At 57.8% G+C, this 16,535-nt stretch overlaps 3 protein-coding genes across 3 annotated transcripts; 1 reads left to right on the plus strand and 2 right to left on the minus strand.

Annotated features, from left to right (window-relative positions):
• Positions 1–1,599: 1,599 nt before the first annotated feature.
• BXZ73DRAFT_80545 (uncharacterized protein) lies at positions 1,600–4,698 on the minus strand (the record flags this gene model as incomplete). Its single annotated transcript, XM_048023305.1, has 10 exons — positions 1,600–2,174; positions 2,236–2,328; positions 2,389–2,758; positions 2,813–2,940; positions 3,001–3,210; positions 3,258–3,308; positions 3,366–4,284; positions 4,347–4,447; positions 4,498–4,569; positions 4,626–4,698. The coding sequence occupies 10 exons, from the start codon at positions 4,696–4,698 to the stop codon at positions 1,600–1,602; spliced, it is 2,592 nt and encodes an 863-aa protein (XP_047873945.1).
• A 566-nt stretch (positions 4,699–5,264) lies between these two features.
• On the plus strand, positions 5,265–5,637 carry BXZ73DRAFT_105175 (uncharacterized protein; the record flags this gene model as incomplete). The annotated part of the gene is made up of 2 exons (XM_048016163.1): positions 5,265–5,487; positions 5,552–5,637. The coding sequence occupies 2 exons, from the start codon at positions 5,265–5,267 to the stop codon at positions 5,635–5,637; spliced, it is 309 nt and encodes a 102-aa protein (XP_047873946.1).
• Positions 5,638–13,157: 7,520 nt separating this feature from the next.
• BXZ73DRAFT_80546 (uncharacterized protein) lies at positions 13,158–15,061 on the minus strand (the record flags this gene model as incomplete). Its single annotated transcript, XM_048023306.1, has 5 exons — positions 13,158–13,226; positions 14,130–14,314; positions 14,368–14,602; positions 14,757–14,956; positions 15,052–15,061. The coding sequence occupies 5 exons, from the start codon at positions 15,059–15,061 to the stop codon at positions 13,158–13,160; spliced, it is 699 nt and encodes a 232-aa protein (XP_047873947.1).
• Between the last annotated feature and the right edge of the window lie 1,474 nt (positions 15,062–16,535).

Below are 16,535 nucleotides of genomic sequence, written 5' to 3' on the forward strand. Positions count from 1 at the left end.
TTGGCGGCATCGAGGGCGCGTTATATGCGAGGAAACGAGGGGGGAACGCGTACCAAAATGCGTGCGGAACGAACGGGATATGCAGCCATGGTGCTCAAGATCGTGGGGGTTGAGGAAGATGCAGATAGGGCAAAAAGGCGGCAATGCGGCAGCCGTCATGGACAATTGACTGGGCGTACCGGCGCGCGCAAAGGTGCATCTGAATGGCCTTGACGAGGGGAAGAGAATGAACCTGGCCGCATCGAAAACGAGCTCCGAACCGTCAAGGGACGGGAGCATCAAGTGGGTGACACGAGGGGCGATCTTCTGTTGCACAAGACGATGCGCAGCGAGACAACGGCGAGGCGCATCGCGGAACGGGGCGGCTCGTTGGAAAGAGGGTAGAAACGCGCACAAAAAAAGCCCAAGATGACGTCAAACGGTGGAGAACTCGGAGAGGGGCAAGGTAATGGGGGTGCGGGCTCGAAGTGCTATGCGCCACCAAGGACGGGCGCCCGGAGTGCGACAAGGTTCAGACACGGGCGCTCGGAGTGCAAACATGTTCACACATGGGTGCTCAGAGTGCGTATGCCCATCAAACGTGGGTGCTCAGCATGCACAGGATGTATTACAGAGCAAAGGGAGATATGTTTGGCACAAAATAAGCATCAAACTTCAATTGAGGATGGGCACTTAGTGTACATACCACAGATACAAATGAGTGCTCAGAGGGGTGAGCACTTGTTAGTATGCACATATACATGAGGATAGCTTGGTAGTAGGTACTGTATATTCATAGAGGTGCAGGTGCTTGGTGTATACCTCAGACAAGGGTGAAACTGTCAATGCAGGCTACATGTTTATATAAATTTATAGTAGCTAAAGTGGCAATACATGGGATAAGCGCTATGCCTATATGAGCGGTGGCACAAGCAACAGGCTCATATGAGTAACAACCCAAGCAACAGGCTCATACGAGTAATAGCCCAAGCAACAGGCTCATATAGATGGCACTCCAGGCTACATGATAATAAAGCAGTAATAGTAGCAACATAGTAACAATACTATAGACAGGCAGTGAAAGGCGGCTTATACAGGTGGCTGTGCACTCATATGAGCGAGAATGCAGGCTACAGAGCGCCCACTCATATGAGTCCATCTGAGTGGCATTCCCGGGCTACAGTGTCAGCAATATGAGTGGCAACCCCAGGCTACAGTAGCGGCATGCACTCCTTCCTCTTGCCCCGCCCCGTTGCCTTTGTGGCCGCGACGCGCACAGACGGCGATGAATCCGGGGTCGTGGCCAGAGCCCACGGGTGACTGCGCATGCGCCACGGGTCGGACGGGTGTAGTGCATGGATGTCGTGTAGATAAAGGGGCCATGTACTTATATACCGCACTCAATATACGCATTGTAACTACCCCGTTCAGCTCAAATTGCGCGGAATCCAGTCTCTCGCAAAAGTCGGATCGAGGCCAGAATGTCAGCACAAAAGTCAGATTAAGATCAGAATGTCAGATTATGAGGATACAACAAAGTCGGATGACAATTTTGACGGGGTCGGATGTCGGACAGTCAGACAGGTCAGAAAGGGGTCGGATGGGTCTGTACAGACCTTTTCAGACCCTGTCTGACACATGTAAAAATACTGATGGGCGCCGCCCATGGATCCCCATCTCGAAGGTGAATTCAGACAGGGCAGGGCCTGCCGTTTTCGATGCAACAGGCAGGCGAACAAGAGGTTGGTTGGCTGTGGTTCCTACGTTCCCTGGGCGGCGGTCTCCTCCAGAGCCCGATGCACTCGGCCCAGCGGCTTCAGTCGAGCCCATTGGCGAACCAGAGGAGGTCAAGTTGGACTCCAAGGCTTCGATGCGCAACCGCAGATTGTTGAAGAAAAACGCCAAAGTGGCAGTCTTAGCCTGCCCATCTCCAATATGCTGCGAGACGTCCCTGTATGCCTGTCGCCAAGGCAGCCCGACCTGAGCGAGCCCGGGGTCGACCTCATGCAGCCGTTGGCGTGCTTCCTCCGTTTCGCCAACATTGACCTCTGGGAGCAGACCTGACGTCACAAGGACGTCGCTGGCTATCGAATGCGCGTCCTGAATGAAACGGGTGAGGTCGGCTCTGTCCCGGGCGAGCTCTTCCTGAAGATGTCTGTTCGTTTCGACCAGGAGTTCTTCTCGATGAGCAGCGGCTGCATCAGTGAGTTCTATGAGCAACCACAAATCCTAGAATGTGTTCCAGCTCACACTGACCTTCTTCCTTCATCTGGGAAATCTGCTCTTGCATCGAACGAAGGGCTCCCGCCACAAGGTCCTCTGCGGCGTTGAGGGTTATCAGATTAAAACCTAATGTAATCAATGGCACTTTAATGCGAATTTTTAGAGCGTGGTTAGACAGGCGCGCACCTTCCTGAACCACGTTTTCGATCATATTCTTCATCGAGGTCTTCACTGACTCCAGAAATTCGCCTTCCTCCCATTGCGATAACACAGAGTCGAGCATCCCACGAACGGTGCTTGAGACGTCCTCCTGAGAGGGCAACGGCTGAGGGGCAGCGTTTACGATTGAGTTGTTCGCTCTGTTGAGGGGCCGATCGATGGCTTGCCCGGCGTTCTTGAGGTGACGATGAGCGGCAGTGATGTTAAATATCGGATTTGGGGCCCCTTCAATGATCGTCGTCAAAATGTCCGAACAGTCCTTAAGCTCCGTGAGAAGGGCTCTCATTTCACTACGAGACATAGTGATTCTTCTGTCTTCGCGGTCGTCGGGAGCATCCTGACGCCAAATTAAAACGTGTTACGTCGAGCAGAAAACAAACGACCGGCTTACTTTACCGCATTTGATCATCAATCTGATCATGTCCATCGACACGCGCAGGCCGTACGTTATCCCTAATCGAAGACCGTAGGCGTCACGGTCTTCCTCAGGTGCAGAAGAATCTTGCCCGGTAGGGACAGCTGGCGTTCGAACATGCCGCTGTTAGCGTTGAAAATAACATGTCAATTTCGGACACCCACTGCTCTCATCAACGCCCCCTGCGCTCCCGTCAATGGCCCCCTCATGGTCATCTACACTGTGGCTGTTTTGTCTTGTGGCGTCCCCCTGCCTGTTCGTCTGGTCCTCGTCATTGATGTTCGACTCTGTGCTTCCCTGACGGGCCTGTCGCCCTGCTTCCCAAGGGTTGTTGGGCTTCACAACCGCCTTGGACATATTTTCATATGAATCCGCTGTGGATCTGATAAGCACAACGAATAAATATATCAAACATGCTCACCAGGTGGTCGCGGGGCCCGTCGTTGCATCCACTCCATGTCCGACTTGTCCTCTGTGCATCAACTGCATTAGCCACACAGAAATAATCAAACCGTCAAGTGGCACAAACCGTCAACCAGGTCGGGGCTGTCTTCCACAAGCTCTTCACCGCCTTGCGACCTCAGGTGCGTCTTCGCCTGGGCAGTGGATCCGGCGTCTGCCACTCTGCGTTTCTTGCGCGATGGTTCGGTGGACGACTTGACTGTGGCCGCGTTGCTTTCAACTTCGTCCGGTCCAGTCGCTGATCCCCGATCGACCGACTTCCCCTTGTTCTTCCCGTGACGGACCTGGGTTCCACCTTGGGCAGACTTAACACCCTTCCCACGTCCGCGCCCACGGCCATGGCCACGACCGCGCCGGTGCCCACGCGCACGCTGACCGGGACCAGGGGACTGCCCGGAGTGGTCCGAATGAGCCTCCTCATCCGACACCTGGTCAATAGAGACTTCGTCCATAGATTCTTGCCCGATGTTGCTCTCGCTCGGCAGGTTACTATCAGCCGAAGGCCCGGGGGGCGATGCACGAGGGGGAGAAACACGAGGGGGCGCCGGCGAATCGGGCGGAACAGGCGATGGGATGGGCGGAACGGGTGATAGGATGGGCGGACTGACTGGGGCGGTAGGGGCAGTTGGCAAATGAATCGGGGGTGAGAGTGTAAAAACCGGGAGTTTATCAACTTCGGATTTCGACCATCCCTTGATGCGTTCTTTGGAGACGAGGAGTCGGTACCAGGATGGCACATCTTCGTCTTTGCGGTCTTTCCGAGCCCACGAACCGTCCTGTTCAGGGTCTCTTGGAAATCGATCTGGGTCAGTGACTTGACAAGCCAGACGGAAACCTTTATAGCTCTCTAGCTGAGCGCGTCGTGTGGCGTTCTCATTCAGCGAGCATCCCTTTCTGTCTCCAATGCACCCGAGACACTTGGCGCTATGCAGCGTCGCGATGATGCAGGATCTACTTTTGCCCTTGCAATTGCTGCAGCGCTGGTCCTGGAAACATTCGCCCAATTAGAAAGTTACAACGCAATCAATGTTTAGGATCAGCAACGAACCTGTGGAAGCTTCAATTTAAAGTCTCCAATTACTTCCTCCGGTGGGAACCCATCCTCTGGAGGGACGTGTTCATCGGGAGGAGCCTTTCGTTTGCCGGGTTCTGAGCAGCCATGATTAGTATTGTTCTGAAAATGGATCAAGGACACGAACTGGTTTCAGAGTCCTGCATCTCGATGCCGACGTCAGAACTTGGCCCGTCGTTTTGTGGAGGGGGACTGAACTCTGTGACGAAAAACGTCAGGATAACGGAAGACGGGGCAGGGAGTGCAAAAACTAACCGTCGCTCAGCCACCAGACAGACGAGGTTTCCAACGGCGGCATGATGCGGATGACGCCGTGGTCGTTGGGCATGATGGGGGGGTCCAATGTGATTCCTTGGAAGTAATCCGGGAGTGGGATATCGCGGAAGATTGGGAGGAGGTTGGAAAGAATGACGACAGGGGGGGGGAAGACCGGCCTCAATTTCGTCTATCTTTTGAGGATCCCCTCTGGACCTAATCTCCGCGATGGCTCTTCGAGCCATAACACCGCGCTTGAACTCGTAAACTGCGGCGAGGGCAATGGAAGGAAGAGTCCCGTTGATGTCGCGGTGGTGTCTGCCAAATAGGGAGCCAACAGAACAGACAAGATGCCGCAGATTCAGCTCATATACAGGGCGGGACTGGGGTGGGATCGTAACGAATTTCCAGCGGATCCACGCGGAGTTGAGCTGTGTGCAGACATCGCTGAATTCACGGATCCTGGCCGGCAACAACTGCGTGAGGCCTTGGCCGGATGCGCTGGCCTCTTGTTGTGACATGAGGAACACCAGGGCGAACTTGAAGGTGAGGGAAATCCACTGCAAAAGCGCGGCGAGGTCAAGAGCGAGCGGGAGAGAGCAAGCAGGCAAATCGATGTGCTTGATGGATCAGGCGCTAATGATCCTGGTGGATCCCAGGACTGTATCTGACGCGATCGCCGTATCTGTCGCCCTCGCCTTCGCTGTCGCCCTCGCTATCGCTGGCGCCTTCCCTATCGCCGGCGCCTTCGCCTTCGCCTTCTCTGACGCTGTCATGCTCACCTTTGGTCCTTTCCACCGCCTCGCCCATCCCCTTGGTCACACCCATAGTCTCTCGCACACCCTCATGCCTGCTTTCATCGGTGAGCCGCTTGCATGCCCTCGTCCTCTCACTTCCCATTGCCCGGGCTCGGTGGTTGATTTTAGCCGGATCCGGCTGCCTGAGTCCCCCGCACAACCCGGCCCCCGCGCGAGCCCTTTCGAAGGGCCACAACGCCGCCGTGCGCCTCTGAAATGGGCATGGGGCGGCATCCTGAACATGTGGGTGCCATGTGCAGGCATCGCGCGCTGCAGTGGGTTGCCCAGAGCCCGGCGGTTGATTTCAGCCGGATCCGGCTGCCTGAGTCCCCCGCACGACCTGGCCGGAACACAAACACATAGAAACCCCCCTACGCTCAACGTGCTCGTCCCCCATTTGCTCTACGCGCTGGCACCTTTATATATTGTGTCGCTATGCTACGTACAGGTCATTGCTGAAGCCCCCTCGATGTTATTCCCCACCAGCATCCCGGTCTGATCGGGCGACTCCTCCGCACTACCCGGGGCGACCTGATCGGGTGACTCCGACGGGGTACCTGGCCGGACCTGATCGGGCCCGGCCGGACAGTACCTTCGGGGTATTTTGGGATCCGGTCAGCCGGCTTACCCGGCTTACTCTAGGGCCCTCAAGTGCAGCCCTTCGCAACAGCGCACGTCGGCGGGACAGGACACACCGTGTAGTTCGTCACCCGCTGCGACTTGACCCTCCTCACCAGCCACTCCATCGCCGTCACACCTGGGGCGTACGTTCCGGGGGGCGCATTGGCGACCGCCGCATCAGTAATTTTGCACGCGTCTGGCACAGCTGTCGCGTCTGTCCATTTCGCACGCAGCAGCCACAGTTCAGCAGTCGAGCAGATGGACAGTTCGGGGGTGCACAGCTCACACAGTTGGGCAGACGGACAGTCGACTGCAAAAAAACCCTCATTTGCAAAAACTAATACTGGCTACTTCGAGCGCGATTAAGTAATCTCACGGGGAGAATATATTGGTATTAGTCTGAAAATCGATCTACTACTTGCGACCTGGAGAGGAGGAGGAAAGTCCGAGGGCGAACGCAACAGGCGATAGGCGTCACGACACGCTGCCCCAGGGCTCAACGTGCCGTCCAGGCTCCCAGTGCACAGCACCCGAGGGTGCGCTCGTGTGCGCAGTTACTTGAAGCGCAAGCTCTACTACGACGCGCACAACCTTGCCAGCGATTTCGCCACGCAGCTTGCGGAGCGTGTCGATGACCTGCGCAGCTGGAGCGCGGGATTGTACTATAGAAAGAGCGGTGTGAGAGCGGGAAAATGGGAATGGAAGAGACCATGCGTACAGTATACAAGATGAGAACGACAAAGTGAGGATGTAGAGGGTAAAGTCCGGTCGCGCAAAAGCGCAGGTACGAGCACAGGTGCGCGTTCAAGCAACCGTGGCGCTGTCGTTGTTCTTGTTGTGTTCTGCGATTGCACAGGATAATGAACGCGTAGGTGTCGGTCAGTCCATTGAGGTGTTGCGCTCTGCTATGTCGGCAGCAGGAAGGAACTCGGCGTCGGCGTCCATGGTGGTCCATGGTGTCGGAAGCGGACGTGGAGTCGCTATTCGCCGTGGCTGTGAGCGCGGGGAATGGCTCGCAGACTGGCAGCGTGATCTCTTCGCGTGTCCGTTCAGCTTGTGGGCAGCAGACGGGCTGCGCTGGCAGTTGTAACCGTCGTCCTGCGGGAGTGTGGCGATGCCGAGCAGGATAGGGAGTGAAACAAGCGGTGGTAGCTGCACCGTTTGATGTGTGACATCTGCCGAACGCGTCAGGAGAAGAATGCGAAGAGAATCCAGCGGGTACGTGCCGTAGTAGGGGTGGAGGCCGGACGGAGAGTCCCGTTGATCAACACCAACGTCCTCCTAGAGCTCCCACGCATGTGCTCCGGGTGCTGCGCCTCCCACAGATGACTTTGGTTGTGGACATCGCGCACAGTGCAAGGACCATACCTCACTGTGCTCTGTGCGACTTGTGGCTCGGCTCATCAACGTGCGTGGTGGGTGGGGCGATGAGTCGGACGAGCAGGAGCCCCTGGGCGACCTTCAGTGCAGGCAGACTTCATGAAGATGAAGTGGCAGGAGGGGCGCATTTGACGCGTGGTGGATGGACTCGAGCTGGGGTGAGAGATCGGTCGAGTGTCTGTTGGGATAGTAGGCGGGGTGTGCGAGTGAGAGGGCTGCATGCGCACATAGGCGGCACGAGTGACACATATAGTCGGGTCGTAGATCGAATAGGCACGAGGAAGTTGAAGAGGGATGGTGGAGGTGAGAACAGCGTGGGCGAGAGGACATGGGCAGCGGACGCCAGAGAGCACGGTGTGCACTGTGCACTGTGCAACGGCGGCGTGTGCTGGGCCGCTGGCGGCCGCGGCACGCGGCAAGATCACGTGGATTCTCACGCAAAGCCGTGCGCTGTGCCGCATGCGCCAGCCTACGCCAGCCCACACCTCGCACGCCCAAGGCGCGCGCCACCCCTGGCGCGTGACCTGGTCCCAATCGCGAACCCTCCCGGAACGCGAGGCGCAGCCTCCGGCGCCTGATGAGGCCGGTTCTAGCGCGAGTAGCCTGAGCGGGGGTAAGTGAGGCGGCCAAGAAGCGCACGGACTTTTTTCTCGGTGGACTTTAGTTTCGGACAACGCGCGCTCGCTACAGGGGGTGCCGGGCGCCCGCGGCCCGATGACGTCGAAGTTCCGTAATCTGCCTACGGGTGCGGTCCCGTGCCACCGAGCGTCAACCGAACGCGGGATACTGGCCTAGCGCTGGGTCACCGTCGCTACGGTACTTACGTAGCCACTATGTGAACCGTCGGGATGGTCTGAGAATAATAATAATAATAATAATAAGCCAGCCTACGCCAGCAAATCCCTCTCCTGCCCCCAACTTCCTCTTCCTCCTCCTCCTCACCATCCACAGCGCCGCCCCCCACCGAATTCAGCTATCTTTGAACCTCGTTCATCCACCTCTTGTCTAGTACCCGATCTGCCTGCTTGTCCGCTTCCTTCCTTGCACCCTGCCTTGCTCATAGCCCCCTCCTGCCAGCTCACCCAACCTGCCAGCTTCTGTACCCGCCCATCCCTACTGTTCTGGTGGACGCAATGGTATGTTTCCACTGTCTTGCATTCATGCGGGCCCGTCTACAGCACAGCGTGGACAAGAATTGAGTGTGCAGGTGGCCATTAACAAGACACGCACAACTAGGGCCTGGGCCGATGCAACCTCGTACGTACCCAACACCGCGCCCCTTTTGCCGTGCCCGCCTCTCACCTCCCTCCACTCCTCTCCCCGCAGATACCACGGCCCGGCACACTAGATCGGGAAGACGGTCCAGCCCTGTTATCGCCGTCACAGCGTCCATCCCTGCGACTATCGTCAATTCATGGGATGGCGGCGCAGGAGCCAGCGGAGAGGTACGACACGCATGAGAGTCGAGGGAAACAAACGCGAACAGGAGGTGGTGCGGGGGAGCCCAGTGTGGACCGGCGGTACGTGGCGTCGTCCTTCGACACGCACTGACGCACCCGCTGACACCCCGACTATCCCCCCTCACCTTCACCTCTACCTCTACAGGTCTTCCATGCACTCGGTGTACTGCACGCGCTGCATGTACTCGCGCAGCCACGCCGGCTACCGCTCAAGTCGCTGCACCACCCGCTCTCGCGCTCGCCGTCGCCGGCTCCTCGCCCTGCGCCGCGCGGTGCTTTCTCGCGCTCTTCTGCCGCTGTACACCGAACGCGGCCGCCTCGCCCGCGTCCGCCTTGGTGTGCGCCCAGCCCTCGCGCCGGCGGAGCGTCGTGTACCGCCGGTTCCAGGCCCCGGGTGGAGTGCAAGGAGCAGCATCTTCGCCTGGTGCACGAGGCTCGGTGTGGGTGCGAGCGTGCCACACGCCCTCCACGAGACGCATATGCACACTGACATCCGATTGGGTGGAGACTGCGATTGAAGACATCCGCGCTGATGCGTGGTTCAGCCAGTACGAACGCTCGGAGTGAGGTCTTCGCGCGTAACTTGATGGAGCGTTGTTTCCCCTCTTGTTCGCAAGTAGTCGCTGTCATGTGAATGGCATATCTCATCACTATGTATTCGCTCGTGGTATCTTGATAATGCAATTTATTTATTCCATTAATTCCCGTCCGAATTTGCGTGCTGGTATCAAGAGCCACTGACGAACTGCTCCGTCTGTTCTGTCTGCGCAACTGTAGGAGAACACTCAGCGGTCGACTGCTCAACTGCTGGGTTTTACTGTCCGTCTGTTGTCTGCTCGTCTGTGGGGCACTGTCCGTCACTGTGACAGACGGACAGTGCCCAGCAGACGTGTGAAAAATTCAACTGCGCGCTGCTGCAACCTCGTCCGGCTTTGTGAAGTTCTGTGAACACGAGTGCGGTGGCGTCCGCTGAATTCCGGTGCTGGCCGTAGCGCGGTGCGGACAAACCTTCCGGAGCGGGGCGCCGCCCTCTGATCCTGCCACTCCCCTAGACGACGTTCCACGCGGGCCAGTCTGCGTGAGATTGCGGCCACAAGTACCCAACGCGACCTAGCTCCCACCTTTTGCTTTCCGTCGCGCCTCGGCTACCACATCAGTAATTTTTCACACGTCTGCTGGGCACTGTCCGTCTGTCACAGTGACGGACAGTGCCCCACAGACGAGCAGACAACAGACGGACAGTAAAACCCAGCAGTTGAGCAGTCGACCGCTGAGTGTTCTCCTACAGTTGCGCAGACAGAACAGACGGAGCAGTTCGTCAGTGGCTCTTGATACCAGCACGCAAATTCGGACGGGAATTAATGGAATAAATAAATTGCATTATCAAGATACCACGAGCGAATACATAGTGATGAGATATGCCATTCACATGACAGCGACTACTTGCGAACAAGAGGGGAAACAACGCTCCATCAAGTTACGCGCGAAGACCTCACTCCGAGCGTTCGTACTGGCTGAACCACGCATCAGCGCGGATGTCTTCAATCGCAGTCTCCACCCAATCGGATGTCAGTGTGCATATGCGTCTCGTGGAGGGCGTGTGGCACGCTCGCACCCACACCGAGCCTCGTGCACCAGGCGAAGATGCTGCTCCTTGCACTCCACCCGGGGCCTGGAACCGGCGGTACACGACGCTCCGCCGGCGCGAGGGCTGGGCGCACACCAAGGCGGACGCGGGCGAGGCGGCCGCGTTCGGTGTACAGCGGCAGAAGAGCGCGAGAAAGCACCGCGCGGCGCAGGGCGAGGAGCCGGCGACGGCGAGCGCGAGAGCGGGTGGTGCAGCGACTTGAGCGGTAGCCGGCGTGGCTGCGCGAGTACATGCAGCGCGTGCAGTACACCGAGTGCATGGAAGACCTGTAGAGGTAGAGGTGAAGGTGAGGGGGGATAGTCGGGGTGTCAGCGGGTGCGTCAGTGCGTGTCGAAGGACGACGCCACGTACCGCCGGTCCACACTGGGCTCCCCCGCACCACCTCCTGTTCGCGTTTGTTTCCCTCGACTCTCATGCGTGTCGTACCTCTCCGCTGGCTCCTGCGCCGCCATCCCATGAATTGACGATAGTCGCAGGGATGGACGCTGTGACGGCGATAACAGGGCTGGACCGTCTTCCCGATCTAGTGTGCCGGGCCGTGGTATCTGCGGGGAGAGGAGTGGAGGGAGGTGAGAGGCGGGCACGGCAAAAGGGGCGCGGTGTTGGGTACGTACGAGGTTGCATCGGCCCAGGCCCTAGTTGTGCGTGTCTTGTTAATGGCCACCTGCACACTCAATTCTTGTCCACGCTGTGCTGTAGACGGGCCCGCATGAATGCAAGACAGTGGAAACATACCATTGCGTCCACCAGAACAGTAGGGATGGGCGGGTACAGAAGCTGGCAGGTTGGGTGAGCTGGCAGGAGGGGGCTATGAGCAAGGCAGGGTGCAAGGAAGGAAGCGGACAAGCAGGCAGATCGGGTACTAGACAAGAGGTGGATGAACGAGGTTCAAAGATAGCTGAATTCGGTGGGGGGCGGCGCTGTGGATGGTGAGGAGGAGGAGGAAGAGGAAGTTGGGGGCAGGAGAGGGATTTGCTGGCGTAGGCTGGCTTATTATTATTATTATTATTATTCTCAGACCATCCCGACGGTTCACATAGTGGCTACGTAAGTACCGTAGCGACGGTGACCCAGCGCTAGGCCAGTATCCCGCGTTCGGTTGACGCTCGGTGGCACGGGACCGCACCCGTAGGCAGATTACGGAACTTCGACGTCATCGGGCCGCGGGCGCCCGGCACCCCCTGTAGCGAGCGCGCGTTGTCCGAAACTAAAGTCCACCGAGAAAAAAGTCCGTGCGCTTCTTGGCCGCCTCACTTACCCCCGCTCAGGCTACTCGCGCTAGAACCGGCCTCATCAGGCGCCGGAGGCTGCGCCTCGCGTTCCGGGAGGGTTCGCGATTGGGACCAGGTCACGCGCCAGGGGTGGCGCGCGCCTTGGGCGTGCGAGGTGTGGGCTGGCGTAGGCTGGCGCATGCGGCACAGCGCACGGCTTTGCGTGAGAATCCACGTGATCTTGCCGCGTGCCGCGGCCGCCAGCGGCCCAGCACACGCCGCCGTTGCACAGTGCACAGTGCACACCGTGCTCTCTGGCGTCCGCTGCCCATGTCCTCTCGCCCACGCTGTTCTCACCTCCACCATCCCTCTTCAACTTCCTCGTGCCTATTCGATCTACGACCCGACTATATGTGTCACTCGTGCCGCCTATGTGCGCATGCAGCCCTCTCACTCGCACACCCCGCCTACTATCCCAACAGACACTCGACCGATCTCTCACCCCAGCTCGAGTCCATCCACCACGCGTCAAATGCGCCCCTCCTGCCACTTCATCTTCATGAAGTCTGCCTGCACTGAAGGTCGCCCAGGGGCTCCTGCTCGTCCGACTCATCGCCCCACCCACCACGCACGTTGATGAGCCGAGCCACAAGTCGCACAGAGCACAGTGAGGTATGGTCCTTGCACTGTGCGCGATGTCCACAACCAAAGTCATCTGTGGGAGGCGCAGCACCCGGAGCACATGCGTGGGAGCTCTAGGAGGACGTTGGTGTTGATCAACGGGACTCTCCGTCCGGCCTCCACCCCTACTACGGCACGTACCCGCTGGATTCTCTTCGCATTCTTCTCCTGACGCGTTCGGCAGATGTCACACATCAAACGGTGCAGCTACCACCGCTTGTTTCACTCCCTATCCTGCTCGGCATCGCCACACTCCCGCAGGACGACGGTTACAACTGCCAGCGCAGCCCGTCTGCTGCCCACAAGCTGAACGGACACGCGAAGAGATCACGCTGCCAGTCTGCGAGCCATTCCCCGCGCTCACAGCCACGGCGAATAGCGACTCCACGTCCGCTTCCGACACCATGGACCACCATGGACGCTGACGCCGAGTTCCTTCCTGCTGCCGACATAGCAGAGCGCAACACCTCAATGGACTGACCGACACCTACGCGTTCATTATCCTGTGCAATCGCAGAACACAACAAGAACAACGACAGCGCCACGGTTGCTTGAACGCGCACCTGTGCTCGTACCTGCGCTTTTGCGCGACCGGACTTTACCCTCTACATCCTCAGTGCTAGGGTTCACCACGGGTGACCCTCGGGTGATTTTGACTCGACCCGCACCCGTACCCGCGCACACCCGCACCCGTAGACCCGAGGGTCAGCTTGCACACGGGTAGGAAGGGTATCTCACGGGTGTGCACCCGTGGCAGGCACCCGCGGGTGAACAGGATAGGCTAGGACGGCAGTGACTCGATGCTGCATACGAGAGTGTGCATGCAAGACTGCGCGCGAGACAGTGCATGCGAGACGATGCCAGCGCATGCGTGAGACGGTGCGCACGAAACGGTCCGCAGGAGACGACGCAGTGAGTGAGATGGCATGGGCGAGGTGGCACGTGCGAGACGGTCTGCAGGAAACGGCATGGGCGAGCCGCGAGACGGTGTGCTGGGCGATGTGACAGCGAGGGCAAGACGGTGTGGACGAGAAGGCGCGTGCAAGGGAGCCTGATGGCGCGCTCGAGACGGTGCGCACGAGGGATACTGCCGGGCGGTATACGTACATGTATTCTAGTCCGACATCTCATTGTCCGATGTGTCAATGTGATCCCAATCATCATCCATCTCATAGTCGGAGCCCGCCTCGTCGATTACATCGAGCTTGCCCACGTTCTTCAAGACGTTCTTGTCGATGAGCTCAAGCTCGGACCAGGCCCCGAGACACAGCAGAGCGCGCGTCGTCTGCGCGGACATGCGGTTGCGCGTGTAGGGGATGAGGTACCGGCCGCGGCTGAAAATGCGTTCAACCTCAATGGAGGTAGCTGTCAGAAGCGTGGAGTAAGCACAACGGTCATGGAAAGAGTGGAGCACCGGGGACGAACCTGGGATTGTGAGATAGTCCAACGCCATGCGGCTGAGGCGAGGGAAGCTGCTTGCGTGATCTTGCCACCACTGGATGGCATTGGTACCGTGAGGCTCGCGTGGCAATGCAAGGTATCGTGTGAGTTCGTCGCGGGTACTAGGGGCTGCAGACTTGGTGAAGTCCTCGGGCAAGAACGACACAGAATCGAACATGTTCTTGCTGCTCCGGCCGTCCTTCTGTGGGAGCACAATGCGACATGAGTAACACAGCAAGAAGAAGAGCGAACCAATGGTGACGTACCGGTGCAGTATTGTTGGCCTGACGGTCCGATTCTACGGGATCCTCCGAGTTGGAAGCCGCATGGGTGTCAGGAGCATTGTACGAGACGTTGAACTCGTCCCGGACGAGCTCAATGGCCGTCTCGATCATACCCTCGTCCCACTTCAGGGCCACGAAGTAGTCGTCCTTGTACGTCGGGTGGAGGACTGACAAAGCACGTTGTAGTCAAACAAAGTAACACAGATTCTAAGACACTCACTCATAGCAATGCGGTACGCCTCAACAGAGTCGGTGAGGTCATAGTACTTGTGGAGCATCTGCTTTGCGAAGCCGAACACGGCACGGATAGCAGGGTCGTACGGGACCCTCGGCCGGAACAAGCTGCCCGGCTGGTTCTTGACAGTGAGCTCTTTGTCGATCTTGTCCATGACCGGAATGATGTGGGCGAGGTTGGGCGTGTCGCGAGAGAAGAACTCAGTGGCATCCTTGAAGATCTAGCGTGCCAACAATGAAGCAGAGAGAGAGAGAGAGAAGCAGGGGACCCGGGAGTGTGAGGCGAACGTCGCAGGAGTCGACAAACGCGCATGAAAGCCGCCGGTGGACAGACCGTGAGTATCAACTGTACAGCTGCCAAAACAAGGTTCGCACCTTCAGCGCGTCGACGAGCTGCTCTGCGATGAGCCACTCGTGCGGGGTCAGTGCAAACGAACCCAGCACATCACTCCCCTCGTCCGATGCACAGAACACCGTGATGGGTGTGCACTCGGTGGCAGTGCTGTAGCCCGTCGGTAACGCCCATACGAGGTGCCCGCGTTGCCGTCGGTAACGGCCATACGAGCTCGTACGAGCTCCGGTAATGTAGCCGTCAGTAACGGTCGTACGAGATGTGGGGGGCAGGTAGTTCCCCTTGATAGCTTAGTGCTTTTCCAACTCTCCTACATACCATAGTACATTGTAATTGGTACAACAACAATGAAAACGATATTCTACAGCCCCTGGGAAGCCAATACCGGGCTAATATAGCAGGGAATGCTGGTTCCGGTAGTGGCACGTCCCACTGCCTACATTGCGCCCTACTGCACCGTACGTTTCGGTAATGCGTTCGCTACGTTCCCCTGGGTCATACGAGCTCGGAACAGTCGTTTTTATCACCGCGCGTGCTGTGGTTGGCCCGGAGCAATGAAAACACTGCCCAGACTCGTACGAGCCTGTAGCCGTCTGTCACGGTCGTACGAGGCACCTCCGGTGTGCACCCGGAATATTGCGGTAATGGATTCGGCAGATGCGCGTTACTGTACCGAACGCAGCGCACTCAATTTCGTTGCGATGCGTGCCATGGTTGGCCTGGGGTAACAAAAACGCTGCCCAGGCTCGTACGAGCCTGTAGCCGTCTGTCACGGTCGTACGAGGCACCTCCGGTGTGCACCTGGAATATTGCGGTAACGGATTCGGCATATGCGCGCGAGTGTACTGAACGTAACACATCAAATTCCATTGCCGTGCATATCATGGTTACAGAGGGAGGGTCAGAACAGTGCTCAGGCTCGTACGAGCCTGTACCCTGTCTCAGACGGTCGTACGAGTACCTCCGGGAGAGCGGACACCCGGAAATCTCGGCAATGCATGGCGTGCATTGCCGAAGGTTACCGGAACGCAGCAAACCTTATTTCGTCGCTTTGCGCACTGTAGTTAAGGTGGGAGAGTCGAAACAGTGTGCAGGCTCGTACGAGCCTGTACCCTGTGTGAGACGGTCGTACGAGTTGTTCCCTGGTGAACCTCGTTTTTTTTGGTAATGCTTTCGGTAGATGCGCACGGATACGCTGAGAATAGCGAACTCAATTTCATTGCTGTACCTGGTGTAGTTAAGGAGGTATTGTCGAAACAGTGTGCAGACTCGTACGAGTCTGTACCCCGTCTGGAACGGTCGTACGAGGTGCTCCTGGTGGGTATCAAAAATTTCCGGTAATGCATGCAATACATTGCCGGAGATCACTGGAACACAGCGCACTTTGTTTTATTGCTGTGCGTGGCATGGTCAAGGTGGCGGAATTGAAACACTACAAAAGCTCGTACGAGCTTGTACTCCGTCTGAGACGGTCGTACGAGTTGTCCCCCGGTGAACCTCGTTTTTTTCGGTAATGCGTTCGGTAGATGCGCACGGGTGTGCCGAGAATAGCGCACTTGATTTTAGTGCCTTATATGCTCTGGTTGGGGCAGCGGAGTTCAAACAGTGTGAACACTTGTATGAGCTTGTACCCTGTCTGTGACAGTCATACAAGGTGTCCTCCGGTAAAAACCCACTTTTTCCGGCAGTGCATTCATTACCGAGATTCCGGCAGCCCTTCCATTACCGAGATTCCGGCAGTCCCTCCATTACCGAGTGTTTGGTCATCTGTGTGTATTACCACTCTCACAACCGAGTTTTTG

Source organism: Epithele typhae (assembly GCF_022376455.1).
Source record: "Epithele typhae strain CBS 203.58 chromosome Unknown BXZ73scaffold_62, whole genome shotgun sequence".
In the NCBI taxonomy this organism is placed as follows: Eukaryota; Fungi; Basidiomycota; class Agaricomycetes; order Polyporales; family Epitheliaceae; genus Epithele; species Epithele typhae.